Source organism: Peromyscus eremicus, chromosome 4, assembly GCF_949786415.1.
Source record: "Peromyscus eremicus chromosome 4, PerEre_H2_v1, whole genome shotgun sequence".
NCBI classification, from domain to species: Eukaryota; Metazoa; Chordata; class Mammalia; order Rodentia; family Cricetidae; genus Peromyscus; species Peromyscus eremicus.
In genome coordinates this window covers 108,993,114-109,011,996 of record NC_081419.1, presented here as the reverse complement: position 1 = coordinate 109,011,996, position 18,883 = coordinate 108,993,114, and the positions used below count along the sequence as shown (strand labels likewise).

The following is an 18,883-nucleotide window of genomic DNA, read 5'->3' as shown; positions in this document are numbered from 1 at the left end:
AGTAGGAAAATAAAAGGTTAAGAAGAAATACCACTTGACCCTCCCCCACCCCTGTCTGCCTTCTCTTTGCTAAATGCATTTTGAGGGACTTGGATGCTCTTTTCTGTTATTTCCTTTGTCCTTACTGACAGTCTCTTTTATTCTGGTGAAATACACAAAGCTGATTCACAAAGTCAGTGAAAACACATACTGTGGTACAGCAATCATCATCATACACCCATGAGGCTCTTCCATCTTCTCAAACTAAGCTCTCAACTAAGTCACAATATTTTCCCTTTCCCTCCTCACAGCCCTGACATCCACCATTTTACTCTCTGAATGCGTAATCTGAATACCTGACACCTGAATGGAATCATGCCTCATTTGTCCTTTTATATATTTAGATATTATTTATATTTACATTATTTATATATAATAATATTTATTTATTTATTTATTTATTTTTATTTTATTTATTTTTTTTTTTTTTTTGGTTTTTTGAGACAGGGTTTCTCTGTGTAGCTTTGCGCCTTTTCCTGGATCTCGCTCTGTAGACCAGGCTGGCCTCGAACTCACAAAGATCCACCTGCCTCTGCCTCCCGAGTGCTGGGATTAAAGGCGTGCGCCACCACCGCCCGGCATTATAATAATATTTATATATTATTTTATTTAGAAAAGTATCTCCAAAGTTTGTTTGTGTTGTAGTGCATGTTACAATTTAAGTCCCTTCAAGACTAACTAAAACTCAATATTGAAGCATATGCTACATTTTCATATATCCATTCATCTTAGAGAGACACTGGGAAATAAGTGTCTGCTTGCTTGAGTTTCTGCTCTCAACTCATTGATGAAGTACTGTTGGAAGGCTTTTGTGCTGGTTCTTCACAAACTCATCAAAATCTACATGTCATGGATATCAGGATGCAGTTGAGACTTTCTTCTCTCTCTCCCCACACACTCTCTCTGTATATCTGTGTATTTTGTGTGTGTGTGTGTGTGTGTGTGTGTGTGTGTGTGTGTGTGTTGTGTCATATGGGGGCATCATAGTACATGGAAGTGTGCAGGAGCCTTTGCCCATGAGTGAACATGTGGATGTTGGAACAGGATTTCAGCATCTCTTCCTCTGCTCTGTGCCTTATTGCCTTGAGATAAGGTACAGCAGCTTGCCATTTTGGCTAGGGTAGTTGGCAAATGGGCTCTCAGGTTCCACATGTCTCTGCTTCTCAATTCTGTGGTTCTAGACATGCCCAACCATGCCTGGAACTTTTGATAGTGAAGTGGACATCCAAACTAAAATTCTACGCTTGCAGAACAAGCACTTAGCTACAGAGCCATCTCTCCAGCCTTAGTGTCTTCTTTTATACAAACTCATCAGGACACCTCACCCAAGCTTTAAACACCCAAAGTTTTATTTCCAGGGCCAATATCTCCTTTGAACTCACTTTGAGTCCTCATCATATTAGAAGTTTGACAGACAATACAACTATTTAATTATTCAAAACCAAACTATGGATTTTTCCATTTTAAGATGGATTCATTTCCTTTTTTTTTCCTATCTCAAAACACAGCAAATCAATTATTCTAGTTTCCCAGGTCAAAATATTTATAGCTGTTTTTGAATTCTTCCTTTCTCCATTTTTCTCATCTAACACTTTAATAAATCCCATGTTCCCATTGTTAATTCATATTTAGATGTTACCACATTTTTCACACCTCAGCAGCTACCATCTTGACCGCAAGTCACCATCATTATTCTCCAGGCTGTCTGCAGCTGCCAGTCAGTCTCCGTTGCTTCTTCCTTCATGTTCTGAATCTATTCTCAACACAGCACACATTGCCTTCAGAGACTCTGATTCTATCCTGCTCAGAAGACTCTATGTCTCTTTACTTACAATAGCATTATCTCAAGCCACTGGCATGGTCTCAGGCTTGAAACCCACTGTAGTTCAACCGACATTTGTCGTTGTTCAAACATGCTATGTACATGCCCCATCTGGAGGCTTTGTTTTTGCAGGGCCCTCTCCCTGGATGCTCTGCCTGTGGTCATTCACCCAATTCTGGCCCTCATTAAATTCTTGTTTCATCAAGAGAGCTTACTCTATAACAGCTGCATAAAACAGAAAGCCTCCCTATAGCTCATGGCCTATGGTTTCCTCTCCTTGCTTATTCTTCTCGGGAGGATTTATCAGTCATCTATCTCTTCCTCACACACTATGACATGATGGAATGTGTTCAGAGGGCTAGAGGCCATGGCATGCTTTATACCACCACTCTCCATTCATTGACATCAGGCTGATGACGTGAAATCCTTCAGGGTAGACATGCTTCCCCATAGAAAGTCAGCCAACACAGAACTCTGGGGTTTCAGTTCTTTTCTTAAAGGCTCGCTTTTTGAGCACCATCATCCCCAAACAGAAGTTACACAGGGCCAGAGCTGTCTGTCCTGTTTGTTCACTCCTGGTTTTTCCCAGAACCTAGGTTTGTGCCTGCCAGAAATCACCAACTCCTTGCCAAAACCTACAGAATGAACTTGAAAAACTAATAATCATAGAAGCATCATTTACTACATAGAGATTAAAAAGGCAAATCAATTTTTAAAATTTAATTTTACTCTAATATGCCTCATGGGATTCTGGTGATACTATATATAATTTAGAACTTAATTATTAACCTAGATGTTTACAAAGCATCCATATTTAAATCAACATTACAGATCTGAAATAAATTGCCCTCTACAAATCAAAGGACCTGGCTGCTAGGTTAGTGTGTGAAGCAGTTCCCTTTACAGAAAGTAAAGTTCAGAAGAAAAGTCACAGCAATGTTTCTCAAAGATATTGCTATATGTGTCACTGAATATAGACAGCCTAGAGGTCATGCACAGTCTAAAGTTGGGAGGTCTTTGTAACTGTGATGTTGCTTCCTGCGAGTCGAAATTCAATTTAGAATTACTTTTAAGAAGCCATATATAAAGCCATGTGTAAAACTTAACATTCATATTATTTTGTTTCTAGTGTTCAGAACAATTTCAGGAGTATTGGTATAGCTCTTCTTTAGACTATGCACCCACCCATCTTCCAGTAAGGCACTTGGCAACCTGGGACCCTTACCTGCATATGCCACACACACATACATCCCTCTCTTAGCATTGCATCTACCAACCTGTTAGCAAACTGGGACCCCCGCCTGCATTGAGCTGCAGGCACATGCCATTCTGAACAGCAAAATAAATTTCTCCTCCCCATAACGACTCTCACCTTTGGACAGAGTCTAATGAGTTTTACTTAGCTTTATGTCCCAATAAGAAAGCAGAAAAGCCAATCCTACCTGAACTGTCTTGGTTGTATTTACAATAAAGCAAAATGTCCTAAGTTGAAAAAAATATTATTTTCCTTTAGTTTGCATCCTCTAACAGTCATGAATTTAGCACTTGGCTTTTTTTCCCCCTTTACTTTCACCTGATTAGGCATGTCCAAGGCAAGAAGTTTTAGGTTATGTCAATATGCTGGATACCAATTCTAGAATCTATAATATGAAGCATGTGACTATGATTAATTACCTAATTTAAAATTTGGAATCAAAGGCTAGCAGAAATTATACTCCTAAAACCAGACATCCACCACAGGCCCATTGCACAGATGAGGAGAAGTGAGGCCCAGAGGAAGGAAGGCACACCTTCTTTAAGCTCATCAGTGACACAGCTGGCACAGGAGATAGGAGCTGCTCTTCTCTACGTGATCTCCTTTTCAGCATGTCTACTGACTTGCTTCATCCTAAGGATCATGACAGTGGGGATGTCATCTCTTTGCATTAGCACCTTTTAATCTTTCTCTCATGGCCTTCTAGAAAAAAATATATACTTTGCTGCGTGACCCAGAAGATGTACTTAGTGTACACAAAAACATTCCATGAAAGAAGCAGCCCCGTACAAGGCTGATGTTTTTAATTCTAGTCAAGTCTACTTCAATTAATGCTGGACACCAGCCATTGAACTAATCTGCTGGGTCAAGAACTACTAATAGATCTGACACCACAGTGACATGTCTGAGAACAGAGATCCTTTTGAAATCAGCCCACAGAGTGGCTACAAACAGCATAAGGCAAATGTATATGCCACAGTGCCTTGTATGTGGGTGGTGGGGCAGAGGAAAAAGGCAAAGGAAGGAGAGAGCAGTGCATTTTAGAGTTAAAGATGTAAGTACGGTGCCTTCTGTTTTTTACATTTAGATTATAAAGTCTCCCAAAGTCACTCCAATGAGAAATTTCAAAACCAGTGACTTGAACAAAAGCTGTATACAGAAGAACAGATTTCACTCTATGTACGATGCTGGAAGTCGACACTTAAGTTCATTAGCAGGGCATCACATCGCCTTCTCCATTTCCTATAAATGCCATTTCAAATCACAGCAGGGACAGAAAACAGATCATTCTCAGCCCAGTGTTGAATTTTTATGTAACAAGATGCTGGGAAAAACAAAGGCAGTACAAATACATAGATAACTGTCTGCAGGGTGCCTTAGTATGTTGATAAACATCTACTCCACAGGTACCTTTATTCTGATCTAGAAGCTTCTACAGAAAGTCTAATGCTGAATCTGTTCCCCTTTCAGTTTGCTGTTTTTCATGAGTCTGCCTCTGTGCCATTTTATGTTTTTATGTCCACCCCTGGTGTTTTGTTGTTGTTTGTTTATTTACACAGGGTCATGGTGCTGTGTAGCCCGGTCTGGGCTCAGGCTTGTGACCCTCCACCTTAGTCTCCCAAGTGCTAGGATCACTGCGTATCCCATCACTTCAATAGTGTTCTATTTTGTAAACCTTTCACTATATTTTTTTCTACTTTTTGTTTTGAATTTCCTGTTTTAAGTTCTGAAAACCTTATCCCAGCATTTATTTCCCTGTTCCTATTCCTCCTCCTCCCCTTCTTCCACCTCCTATTCTTCCTTTTTCCTCCTCCTCCTTCTCTTCTTCTTCTTCTTTTTTTCTTCTTCTCTTCCTTCTTCTCCTCCTCCTCCTCCTCCTCCTCCTCATCCTCCTGCTCCTCCTCCTCCTCCCCCTCCTTCTTCTTTCTTTCTTTTTTATTTTTTTGAGAAAGGGTCTCATTATGTAGCCCAGGCTGTCCTGGAACTCTCTCTATAGACCAGGCTGGCCTCAAACTCAGAGATCTGCCTGCCCTTCCTCCTGAGTGGTGGGATTAAAGCTATCTGCCACCACACCTGGCCTTTATCCCAGCATTCTTAATGGTCTCTAACCAATAAAGCTGCCATCCACCTCAGGCCACACACCTTGTTCAACAAGGTGTCCTACTGGACTCATTCCTGAAGGATTTAGAGGACAACTCTTCTCCATCTATACCCCCTTGCCCTACTGTCAGCCAACAGCTGTTGAAGGTGTCACTGTGTCGGAGACCTGATGAAGGAGATAGAGACGGAAGCCAGGCTCAGCAAGAAAAATAGGTACCTGGTCCTTGATGCCATAAACTGCATGGCATAATCAGACAGAATAAGACTCCAAACATTTTAAATAAGTTATATTTGCATTTGTTTAGGTTGAGCTGAGGTCATCTTTGTCACGTTAAGGAATCTTTTCATCGACACAGTCGCCTACGTTGCCTGTGGATCCACAAAGCTCCTTTAACAAGACTCCTACTCTGATCACTCTTGACATTTAAACTTTCCCAATTTAAGAAAATGAGATGAAAATTAACTTCCTGGAAATCAGATCTGAAATTTTAAAATAATATTTTTTAAAAACTGTTGGGAGGAAGGGTTAGGGAATAACTCAGTATAGAGCTGGACAAGCATGAAGCCCTTGGTTCTGTCTTCAGTACCACTAATTTTTTTGGTAAAATGGCAGTGCCATCAGCACGTTAAAGCAGTGACACCCATATTCTGCTGCAGATTTGTGTTTCAGCGCCCTGAAGCCACACATTATCTGTAGCCATCAGATTCTCAGGATCCAAACTTTATGGGGGGTGAGAAACAAGCAACAACATTTTTTTTATTAGTTTCCCAGATGATTTCATAAGAAGTTAAATTTGAGATCTCCTGTGCCGTTTGTTAATGAATTATTTCATTGCCTCCTTGAAACATTCCTATTAAGTACCTATTAACAGCCTATGAGGAGTAAGTAGGTCTCAGCAAGGTCATACAGGTAAAAAGAACAGAACCAACTCTGGAAATGTTAATGCAGAGTAAGGCTCAGAGAAAACAACACAGAAAGAGAATGGCCCACAGAAAAAGCAACCCTTCTTTCCAAGACAGTGTTAGCAGAAAGAGACAAGCCCAGTATCCTGGATTTCAAAAGCACTTCCTCAAGGGAGGCACTTTGAGATCTAATCATAGTTTATCAGCTGAACACAGTGCAGATGCCACTTCTATCGTTTATCAACATTCAATAAACATTTATCAAACCGCATCCATAAACCAAGCACTCACTGATAAGCTAGTGAAAGAGACCTGTTCCCGCTTGCCACTTTCCAAGAGGCCCCCGTGGAACTGGCTTTGATTCCTGATGCTTGAGAAGCAGTGGGGTCTGGGAAAAACCAGTGGTGGCTGAGGAGAAGCAGTCAGGCGGGGTGAGGTGTACAACTGTGCTCAGCTAGTACGGATATCAGGTAAAGCCAATAATCCTGGGTTAAAAGGCAAGTTTCACTGCTAAGTTATTGATATTATACATGGAGCTAACAGGCTTACATGAAAGCTGACTGAAACATTGTTTGAAGAGGAAAAGATTCTTTGCTAACTGCAAAGTGGGAATCATTCTGTATCATCAACAAATTACTAATTCCAAGATGCTTGACATGAAGTGCAAAGACCAAGTCACTGAAATTCCCTGTATGAGAAGAAAAATCTAAATGGTTAACTGGTTTCACCTGAAACACGTTTAGAAGCCTTCTTGCAAACATTTCTGATTTTTTTCTTTCTAAACATTATTTTTCACATTTTCTAGTCAACCAGTTTAACCCATTCAGCTACCCCCAGCAGTTGGTGTTTGCTCCATGCCAGACTCTGTTAGCACCAACCTACGGCTGCAGGATGTCTGTGGGGAAAAAAATATTGCAGCTGACTTTTTCTCTGCACCTCCAAAGTAACAGATCATTCCGAATGTTCAAGAAACTATTTTGACTTTTAGAGGCTAAAACAACAGTTGTGGGAAGACACTAAAAAAAGAAAATTGCTGGTTTAAGCTCGTAAATGGCAACTCCCCTTCTCTTGCTGCTTCGCTGACACACTGTCTCTGCCAGAAATAAAGTACTTAATGTGTTAAATATTAAATCCAGTAACAAAGAGTTTTCAGTTTTGATGACAAGACAGTGCACTCTACCAACCAGGATAAGTTAAAAGACACATTTTCTTCATCCAGCACTTGAATAGTACACTCAAAAAATTTGCTGCAAAACCGAACCAATGACATCCCACTTAACATATCCCCAAGTGTCCTTGGTCCTAATGTGAAGAATTAACTTTTGCCTTTATGGGCAAAGTTATTTTAATAGTACAGCATTTTTTGCTTCATATCATCTCTGTTTACTAGGAAGAATGTGAATTATGACAAATGTAAGTAAAAAAACATACGTTTACTAATAGTTCTGAATTAGGAGACATTTTGAAAGTGCTATCAAAAACATCTTGGGAATTTTGTATTAATTGACAGAGGTAAAGTATACCTTACTCAAAATACTTGGGATAAGAGTGCTTCAGATTTTAAAACTTTGAAACATCGGCATATATGTATTCAGATGTCTTGTTAATATGACCCAGGTCTAAACACGAAATTCATACACACCTCATATACATTGCCTGAAAATGCACTTTTAGTGACCAAGGCATATCATTGATCATTATGGAATTTTCCACTCAGAATTTACAGTATTTTGGAATTTCTAATTATAGATGCTTAATCTGTAACTTCTTTGGCATTTCATATGTGTACTTTTTTCTTCAGACAAAAGTAAAATAACAGTGTAATAAGCAAACACCTGCATTACACCACCCATATGCTCACCCATTGTTTCCATCTTTTAATGAAAGTTCAAGTGAGGGAGTAGGGCACACTGGCTGTTGTGTTTTACAACATTTACAACACCAGAACTTTTAACTGGGGCAATTAATTGATATCTTGACACAGATAAAGAATCAAAGTAGCAGCTGGTGCAGGCACAGACTCTGCTTCCTACCTTGGGAGCTTTGGCATGCTTCCCACACCTGGCATCCTTGACGAGGCTGAGATCTAACAGCTCTGTCTCCTGGAAGGCAAAATGGGAAATGGTTAAGAAACCACCCAGATCATTCCTCTTTGTTTTATGTCATTGACATCACTTTAAAGGATACTGCCATCTGGAGATTTGCCTGAGAAGTTATCTGCAACAGGCTACCCCTCCATATTATGTCTCACTGAATCAGGAAGAAAACAAAAAGATCATCAACTGCTGACTGCTCAATTTAGTATGTATTCCAATATATTTGCTAAAGCATCTTAGACAAATTAAGCCCACAGTTTACATCCTTAAATCTACATCCAATAAGCCAGTGTTCTCAACATTTCTAATGCTGTGACTCTTTAATATAATTCCACATGTTGTGGTGACTCCCAACCACAAAATTATTTCATTGATACTTCATAACTATAATTTTGCAACTGTTACGAAACATAATGTAAATATCTGATAGGTAGGATATCTGATATTTGACACAGGTTGATAATTGCCACTCTAAACCAATTCTTAAGTCAAGAGAAACCCAGTCTCTTTGTTCTGCTATTGAAAAGTAATCCTGGGGTCACTGAATGTAGGTGGGGTGTGGGAGAAATCAAAAAGAAGATCAGAGAGGCCAGTAAGAGGAGTTGCTCCCATCAGCTCACTCACACCTAACGCATCTGGACAATATATGGACACACACACCAAATTCTGTTGCCAACCTTTGACCACAAATCTCACACCACTACCCTTTTACATATTCATTACCGAACTTATTCATTATTCAAACAACTATTATATGTACGTTACTCCGGGACACAAGAAACATGCATACATGATTGCTTTTCTGGAGTGCCATCAAGCAGGGGAAGGAACATAAAGAAACAAATGTGTATAAGACAAAGAAGAGTATGTTAATGCCACTCTTAAAGTTAACTGCTCTGAGAAGTGAGAAAAGAGGATTTTTTTTCCCCTAAGTACACATGGAGGAATCATTTACCTTGGGGAAGTGTAAAGTAGGTTCCTGACAATTGGAGAGTGCAGGGGGAGAAATATTCCAGATAAGAATGGCCCAGGGGTTTGAGATGAATCTAAGATATTCATTGTCTTCAGATACTTAGAGCTATAGTCCATGCACGTTGAGCGAAGTAGGAGGGAGGAAAATCAAGGAAAATCCAGGAGCAAAGAATAGCAAAGATGTATACATGGTGGCAGCGCAACAAAGGATCTGCATGGGTGACCTTCAGTGTCCCATAGGATTCAATGGTGAATATATGAAAATAAGTCACGGAAGACAACACCAGAGGGTCGGAATCCTTGAAAGTCTACTTGTTGGATAGAGATCATAAGGTTTGTAGCATATGTGTACCAGCCAAAGAGCACAGTGATACAATGAAGAGAACACCCTTAAAGGGGTTGCAAAGATTCAACAACTACTTCCCCTTCAAGAGTCAATGGGATGCAGCCATCTAGCCCCCCTCTCCCAGAAAGGACACTATACAGCGATTCCTCTGACAACAAACTCTCTACATAATTTGCACAAGATAGTCAAGAATACTAATACTCTCAGGGAGCTTTTTCTGACAGGTACCTTCCAATTCTGAATGTCTCATCCAAAACAGTTTGATCACTTTTCTAAGGAATGAGTACAGAGTCTACTTGGATACCAAATCCCTCCACTGCATACAAATCCATACCAGGTCAAAGAGAACACTCTTTTTTGACTTTCTCTCTTAGAGATGGAGTGAAGATTAGATGGAGGAGGTTTCTTCTCATGCTCATTCCCTATTGGAAGTTTCCTTTCCCCATCTTAGTGGATTTCTTGGCCTACTCTTCACTGTTACTGACCTGTGGAAATCTTCTCATACCATTTAGAGTGTCATGTGGGAACCAGGCAAAAGGACCTTGAAGGATACTAACATGGATTTTTCTCCTGAGTCCCTTCACTCACAATACTGAAAGTACCTCATGAGCATTAGAAAAGTGCGCTATCAATTTGACATTCAATGTTTGGCTTAGACAATTGCATCATGGATCTGTCCTGGAGAAATAACGCACAACCAAATTTGACAAAGTTCGAGCCCATGCCCACATTTTTTTCATTTCCACAGTAATGACCACTTTGCCCAGAAGAGAGCAGGGGGTTCCCAATAAAGCCTGTAGAAGTTTAATCTAAAGGAAAGGGACAGTGTGAGATCTGAGAGACAGGGAACAGAGTGAAGGTTTATCACAGAAGAATTCAGAACTGCAATGTAAGGAAAGGGAGAGACAGACCAGCAGCAGTGCTGGGGGTTATGACTTCCTCAATGGGTCGCAAGCCTCAGGCAAACTGCTTTCACTCTGGAGAGTGGTTGATTAGGGAAATCTGTTCAAGAGCAAATGCTCTTCATTAATTCACCTGAACACTGTTTATGGAATGCCTGCAAAGCATAGACGATTAGTGAGGATTCTATCACTAAATGCAAAAGTAGATTGTTCATTTTGAGGCACTTGCAAATAACCCAATCACTCTCTTTTAAAGGAGATACCTGAAAACCCTTGCAGTTCCTGGCTATGGAAGGCTAATCCACAAGGCTGAGGTGGAACTCCTGGCTATATAGAGGGGAGGGCAGAGGCAGATTCTCAGAGAGGAACAAGCCAGGGGAAATGCATACTGGCAGAAATGATGAACATAAAACAGTCACAAAACAGACATGGAAAGGCACATCTGTGCCAGTCCATATCTGTTGAATGACGGTTCCACACAGGTAGACTAAAAACTTTCTACACATATTCTATACTCACCAAATTTGATAGCAACTTTTTATGTTCAAAGGTTTTCCTCACAGTTGATCAAATGGACGGAAACATTGCTTGTTTGTTTACACACAAAAAAACCCAGGCTGAGTTCACAAAGAACTTAGTAAGCGCCATTACTTTTGTATTGACGATAATGAAAATTGTTCTCTACTGCCAGCTCCAGAGGAAGCTTCCATTACCCAAGTCGTGCAGCGATAGTTAATGCCAGCTACCCTGGGGATTCATTCTGATACCACAAGGCTAAGAAGCCTCTCACTGGTGTGTAAAATTGTGTGTTCAGGAAAAGCATCCAGGGTGCTATGGGGTGGGTAATGTGGCATGGGAAAGACCCAGGTGGAAGTGCTGTTCATGGGCTCTCTCAGCTGCAAAGGCGTGATTAAAATAGCATCCCCCACTTCCATTTACATACAAAAGCCATTCCTGGGGGGGGGGGTGTTTCACTGCATCTTATTCTCTCCTCCATGATGAAGAAAATGAGGAACCCAAGGTACAGGACGACAGAAATGTTACTTCTGTCATTGAAACTTTTTCTAGGTTAATTTCCCTGTGTTAATAGTTTTAACAACCCAGTTCATTATGAAGCAATGAAGTGGTCCTTTTTCTTAGCCCACTTGAGAGTTAGTGCCTTCTAGCATTGCAGACCTTGCTGAATATAAACTGTATCACCCACTAAGTGGTGACAATGCCTCAAATACTGGTGGCTCTCAGAAGGTGGCCTGAATTCGAGGAACTTGGAAGGCTTAAAGACATTAAGCCTGAGAATCTGATCTCTAATAAACTTCTAATTGGTGCTGATGCTGCTGGTCAAAGGGCAGGCACTTTGAGATGTGCTAATGAACACACACTCACAAGATGCTACTGTTGCAGAAGATTTGTTCAACTATGCAAAGATGTGTTGCGTTTGTTTGTGTTGTGAAATATTTGTTTAGCTATGTAAAGATGTATAGCATTTAATGATGTAAAGATGTGTTGCTGTCTTACCTTGCCTACCTAAGGCAGCTGATAGGTCTAAATAAAAAGCTGAATGGCCAATAGTGAGGGAGGAGATATATGTGGGATTTCTGAGCAGGGAGAATAGGTAGGAGGAGGAATTTAGGCTCAGGGGAGAAAGAAAACGAGACGCCAAGGAGATGATGCCATTGGCCAGCCAGCCAAACATACAGGAAGCAGGAAAGTAGGACATACAGAATGAAAGAAAGGGATAAAGCCCTCAGGAAAAACATAGATGAATAGAAACAGGTTAAATTAAGTTAAAAGAGCTAGTGGGGCAAACCTAAGCTAAGGCCAAGCATTCATAATTAATAATAAGTCTCTGCGTCTTTATTTGGGAGTTGATTGGTAGCCCAAAGGAAATACCAACTACAACCTACTGTAAGGCTTCTGGGTGAGCAAGATGGATAAAGGCTATATAACAGTTATAAATTGCATGAAGAATCTTTAACTTATTTTTCTTTAGTCAATAATACCTATTGAATATAGAATGTGGCTAATAGTAAATAATCTAGGCTTCGATTTGATGTAACTGAGGGAAACCTCCACAACCTCCTATTTTTGAAAATTCTTTTATATTAAATTTTAACCTTTAAGTGTTCAGAAATTTAAGCAATCATTAAAATGGTTTTAAGCAGTGAAGTAGATATGTTTTCTTTAAGTTCTAAGGCCATCTGGCTTGCCTAGGTTTGTAAAGGGAGAATGCAGCAACAGGCATCTGGTTTAGGCCCACAATGACACCTTCAAAGACTGGAGCATACCTCTAAGACCTCCAGCAAATGCACTAAAATGCTGCTGTTTCCCCTCCCTTTCTAAGTATGAATAAACGTGAAATCAGCAGCAAAGGTTTGGGGGAACATTGTTTCAGACTTTTGTTTTGAATGCATGATGAGGAAAGTAAGACCTGCCAGCTAAGGAAAGACTGGATGGTCTCAGATGTTTATATTCAGCAGAAAGATTTCAACCCATCAGCCACAAACCTACTGTGAGGGAGATGAGCCATGAAATCCACTGCAAATTCAGGAAAGACTACAATTTAAAATGTAACTCTTTCCAGAATACCAATTTCTATGCATTGTTACCAAATACCATTAGTCACCCAATATAATAGCATGCTTCAAGTTCACACAATACATAATCAGAACAGCAATTACAGCCATAAACATTTCACAGAGAAGATATTAATGGTTGGGTATGTAGTGTGATTATGTGTACCTCCACATGTGGTATATTCATTAAGCTGTTCAATCTTGATTTACCAAAACTAGCATGAGTTTATGTATTGGCTGTCAAACATCTTTAAAATTCAGAATTGGAGAATATTTTTGGGATCCTACAAAGAGGGGTTTGAAACAAGGAGGCGCATGAGCATATACCTGACTCTTTGTTCTTTAGCTCCATTCTGTTTATGAGGGGGTGCCTGATCATGCATTATAGCTCTCAAAAATCCCTGTACTGTCTCCCCCATCTGGGTTCTTCTTTTATTCATTCTGTAGGCATAATTTTTGTCTTTTTGTTTTACAACCAACGGTGTAAGAAAGACCAATGGGAATGAGATGCACCATTCATGAACAAAGGTGACTGTCTCATATTCTTTATTTAGACACACTGGGTTGAATTTAATGAAAGATTCATAAACCTAGAAGGCAGAAAATGGGGGTCATTTCTTGGAACTATCACTTGTTATCAACACAAAGTTAAGCAGTTCATTACAGATGTGTGTTTGTGTACTAGGCAACCTATGTGGCAAACAGAGATGCAGATGCCAGCAACATCTTGCTTCTTGGGCTGTTGCTAAATCAACTGAGATATTAAACCGAGATCTCTATTAAGCAAACAAGGGTAACTGCATACATATAAACCCTGATGCTTGTAACATTTCCCATTTTGAACAAAAAGGACAAAGTTCTAGGAGAAACATTGGAAGTTGGAGCATTGTTTACTTTTGTTGTTGTTGTTGCTGTGATAAAACACTATAACCAAAGGCAACTTAAGGAAGAATGGGTTTATTTTGGCACATGGTTTCAGAGAGATGAGTCCATTATGGCGGGGTCATGACATCATGTGGCTGTCATTGGCAGCAGAAGGAATCTTAGAGAGCACATCTTTAGCAGCAAGCATGAAGCAGAGGGGGAATCAGAAGTGGGGAGGGCTTTAGAATTTCAAAAGCCCACCCCAGTGATGCACTTCATCCTTCAATGCTGTACCTTCCCACAGCCACCACTAACTCAGGGACAAGTATTAAAATGTCTGAGCTTTTATGGAGGATATTTCTAATTCAAACTCTATAGTTGATAAAGCATATAGAAGAAAAACAGGGAATATATAAGAATAACAAACAATTTCTGAAGGTTAAAGATATTTCATGAAAACCTGAAACAATAAGAAGCTACTTCTAGAGAAAATTGATTTTTACCTTCATGTGCCAAAAATTAAATGTAAAATAAGATGAATATTTGCAGTGGAAAAACAAAACAGAAGATTGTTCCTGTGTTACAGGTTATATTGTAATTGTCTACTAACATAGAATTTCTGGGCTTTGTTGTGACTATCTTGACAAAGACACTGTGCCATTTCTTCTCCACATATCTAGCACTTGGGCTAAGAGTCCAGAGCGGAGTCTGTATTCCACTTGGTTTATGGAAGGAATTATACCCTGCTGAAGATGGTAAATACTGTGCGACTTGTGCTCTAATAGGAAGAAACTATAAAATATCATTAGCTCTCACTTTTACACAGCAAATTAATCTGACAGGTAGTCATTATGAACAACCAACAAACACAAAAAGTTGGCTGATACAGTGTGTGTGTGGATTACTTATCGCATTTCCACGTTTTGAAGACTGTGTTCGGCACTCAGTGCAAGGTCACTTACTCGATTCTGAAATCTCAGTGTTATTCCTAGCCTTACTTCCAAGTTCTCTGCCTCAATGAAAATAGTCAGAAATATAACCAATATGACAGAAAAATGTGGAAATTAATGTTATTTCTATTTTCTTCTCTCTTTTCTTTCCTTGACTATTACTTCTTCTTCAAATATGGGGCATCCACTAAGGACTAGAGCTCATATACTATTTCAAAATCTAAAATATGTAAAGAGGAGGTACCACCTCAACAAGCCAAGCAGCATCTTTAATGCAATGCTAATGGCCTTCTAAACAAGGTACAGATTTTATAGACTTTCTGTTTCACTTGGAACGGGAGATGTTGCAAGCACAGAATAGAGGCTAATAAGCAAAGAAGGCAGAGCCTAGAGAAAAGGGAAACTCTGATGACTAATCATACAACATCCATGGCTAAGGTGGAATCTGTAGACTATTTATGGGTCTGGAAATTTTACTACCTAATTCTTTGTTTAATAATTTTCACTTAGTAGCTGCAATTTAGCAGATATTCAATACTGAAGATGTATTTTTGAGCAAAAGAAACACAATGTTGGTACTCTTTGGGGAGATAGATTTCAGTATGTATGCGTCTTCAACAAATGCTCATTCACAACAAGAGTAAATTCATAGAGTGGAGAAACAGGAGCATAAATCGTAGGCATAGATGTCTCCCTGAGAAACTACTGGCATGGTTAATTCATGAAGGAGGCAAAGGGAGATGTTGGTATGAACACCCAGGAGAATGATGGGAAAACAAGCCATGCAAGGACACTGGAGGAGGAATAGGTCACATACAGTTTTAAAGAGCCATGTACTGTAGCAGGTAGCGTGGTTAATTCCAGCCTCATAAGGCACTGTGGCAAGTATAAGGACCTGTGTCAGTATTCTAAAAGCATTTATAGCCTCTGTTCTGAAGCATTCATCTAATCAATCTTTATCAATAAAAGATCAGGAGTCAAATATTGGGGTAAGAACCTGAAAGATCAAAGAAGCAGGTAACAGCTACCAGTCGCTTCCCACCTCTACCATTCCTACATCCAAAATGACTGAGATCCTCTCTCAGCTCTCTTTTACTACTTCCTGTCTCCTCTCTGTCTACAGTCCTCCAAACCTCTATGGTTAACTTTGAACAGTACACTACGAATGTGTATTACTCTCATTGATTAATAAAAGCTGACTGGCCAATAGCCAGGCAAAAAGTATAGGCAGAGTGATCAAACTGAGAATGCAAGGAGAAAGGAGGGCAGAGTTAGAGTGAAGAGGAGACGCAGAGAAGCAAGATGAACATACCATGCTAACAAAAGTACTGCCACACAGCAGAGAGTAAATAAGAAATATGGGTTAAATTAAAATGCAGGAGCTAATTAGCAATAAGCATGAGCTATTGATCAAACATTTACAATTAATATAAGCCTCTGTGTAGTAATTTGGAAGTGGCTCCCAGGACAGGAAACTGCCTATATTGTTCAGTTTTGAGCAAGAAGTTTCAGATAATCATTGGAAGACAACATTTCTGCCTCAAAATACCCAGTTTCTCAATATTTGTAGCAGATTAGTCCCTGAACCTCCATGGACACCACGATTTACAGATGTTCCCATCCTTTACATATTTATTTGCATGTAACCTAAGCACACCCTCTCTGATACTTAAAATCTTCTCTAGCTTCTTTATAATGCCTGAGGAAATATAAATACTACATAAATCATTGTTAAACTACATTTTGGGGAGAATAATTACAAGAAGTAAGTCTATACCAATTCAGTATACCGATTCATAACTACTATCTTTTGGAGTGCTTTTATCTATAGTTGCTTGTGTCCTGTCCAGTGATGTACGACCCAGGAACAGAAAGAGGTGACTCTAGTTAGAAGTTCTAAAATGTCTTGGTCTTCATGGTAGTTTAGTTATCTGGAGTGAGCAAAAAAGGATGAACTGCAAGGAGTCAGATGATAATCCAGAACACCCTCCTATAACCAATGCTAAGAAAAAGTCCATCTGTGAGGAGGCAACTAATTATTACTGTTAAAAGTTGTTGAGAGCAAGTCAATGAGACAAAAATTGAAGTTTATTGCGATGGGATTAAAGTTTCTCCATCACTAAAGGGGGTGATTGTATAAACAATGTATTTAGCACTACCAACAGTAATAGTAATTAGAACTATTAAAAACAGAAACCAAAGATATATATGCCAAGAAATGTAGGAGATGATCTGCAGGTGTCACATCATTAACCAGTGCAACAACACCAACACCTGTATCTAATTCTTCCCTTCGGCAGATGAGAGAACTAACAAATATGCCACTACTCTTGACCAACTGGGTAATTGCCTCACAGATTCCAACATTTTTCTTACTTGCAGTAGGGGGAATGCTAAGCCCCATGACATCTGTGCTTTTCTATAATCACTTCTATTCAAGCACAGACAGAATCACACTGGTTTCTAACCAGGAGAGTATGGCAGAGGTGGGAGACTATTGTGCTCACGATGATGCTGGGAGAGACAACAAAGGTAAGATGGTTTTGCAGGTATTATGAAAGCTTTCAACCCAATGACTTAACCGAACGTGCTATCTAGGTGACTTTTCAGAAGACCTAGAAGTGAAAGACTGATAGGAAAAGAGGTTCTGTCTGGCCTGATGGTTATTTTGTATACTAGCTAATAAAAAGAAAATCTCTAGAACAGTGGTTCTCAACCCATGGGTCAAGCCCCCACAGGTCAGATATCCTGCATATCAGATATTTACAATTCATAACAGGAGCAAAATTAAGTTATGAAGTAGCAACGAAATGATGTTATGGTTGGGGGTCCCATGACATGAGGAACTGTATTAAAGGGTTGCAGCGTTAGGAAGGTTGAGAACCGCTGGTCCAGGATATAGAGAACTCAGCTGAAAAACGATGAGGAAGTACATTTTGGCAACCACGTGACCACGGTAGCAAAATCAGAGCTCAATGTGCAGCAGCCACCATGAGGAACGCTTCCTTGCATCCTGGCAAGTCCCCAAACAGGTGTGATTCTGGTTGACTGACACTGTAAGAGAAATGTTTGCCACTAATGTGTAATAATTTGTCATGAAGCAGGAAAGAGCTAATACACTACTCCCAGGTAACATTTCAGATGAGAGCAATGACTTTATTTTTACCGTATTTAGCTGACATTATTAAAAATTAAGGAAAGGGTGTATAATCACCACGAGATACCTATGTCTATTTTAAAGATGACTAATTTCAGGAATATGGGGAGTCCTATAAACAACATGTTTGAGTTTATTAGTTCTTATTACCAGGTAGTTCACAGAAGGATGTGCCCTGTTTGATTTGGGCGGGGGGGAGGGGGGGAGGAAATGCCACATTTGTTAAGGACTCTAGTAATAAACAATAATATCAATGTCAAATAGGATTACACTCATACAATCTTCTGTTACTTCCTGTGCCCAATTAATTTACTCATTTCATGCTAATCAGATTAAGGGATAATAGCATCCATCATATTGTAAATGGTTCCTTGAGTGCTAGAAACTATTTCCATGAATATTTTGGGTAAGCACAGAATCCAATTTCCATAAAAGGTCTTTTGAAAGAAATATGAGATGCTACAGACTTATCATGGAAACAAGCTGCTTCCACTTGTGAATTCCAGATGATTTCAACTGTAGCTAGATTGTCTTTTTTAGTCATCTGAAATGTTATCTCTCGTCTATACCTATTTCAGTATGGCTGAGCCAGCCAGCAACATTTTTTTATCTGACCATGGAAGCTGCCTCTGTTCTTCAATCTTACCTTAATATAACTGAACATACAACTTACCACATGCCACTTAAACTATTTAAATTCCTTCATGGCTCCAGAGCAGGGGTTCTGAGTAGTCCACTAATCTAGGACACCAATACCACTTGAGAACATGTGCAAAATACAAAATCTTTCTCCAGTTCTAGATCTCCAGTATTAGAAGCTGTGGGGTGGAATCCAACAATTTTTTAAATAAGCCTCTGGGTAATTCAAACACAATCTGAGGTTTGAGAACTTCTGCCCTAGATC

The 18,883-nt window shown here is 39.6% G+C and overlaps 1 protein-coding gene across 1 annotated transcript in view; it reads right to left on the bottom strand.

Moving 5' to 3' along the window:
* Positions 1-7,996: 7,996 nt before the first annotated feature.
* Positions 7,997-18,883, bottom strand: part of LOC131907872 (1-phosphatidylinositol 4,5-bisphosphate phosphodiesterase beta-1-like) — a 216,774-nt gene continuing 205,887 nt past the window's right edge. Inside the window, exon 3 of the mRNA XM_059258947.1 lies at positions 7,997-8,221. Within this exon, the coding sequence (XP_059114930.1) occupies positions 7,997-8,221 (225 nt within the window). The remainder of the gene's footprint in view (positions 8,222-18,883) is intronic.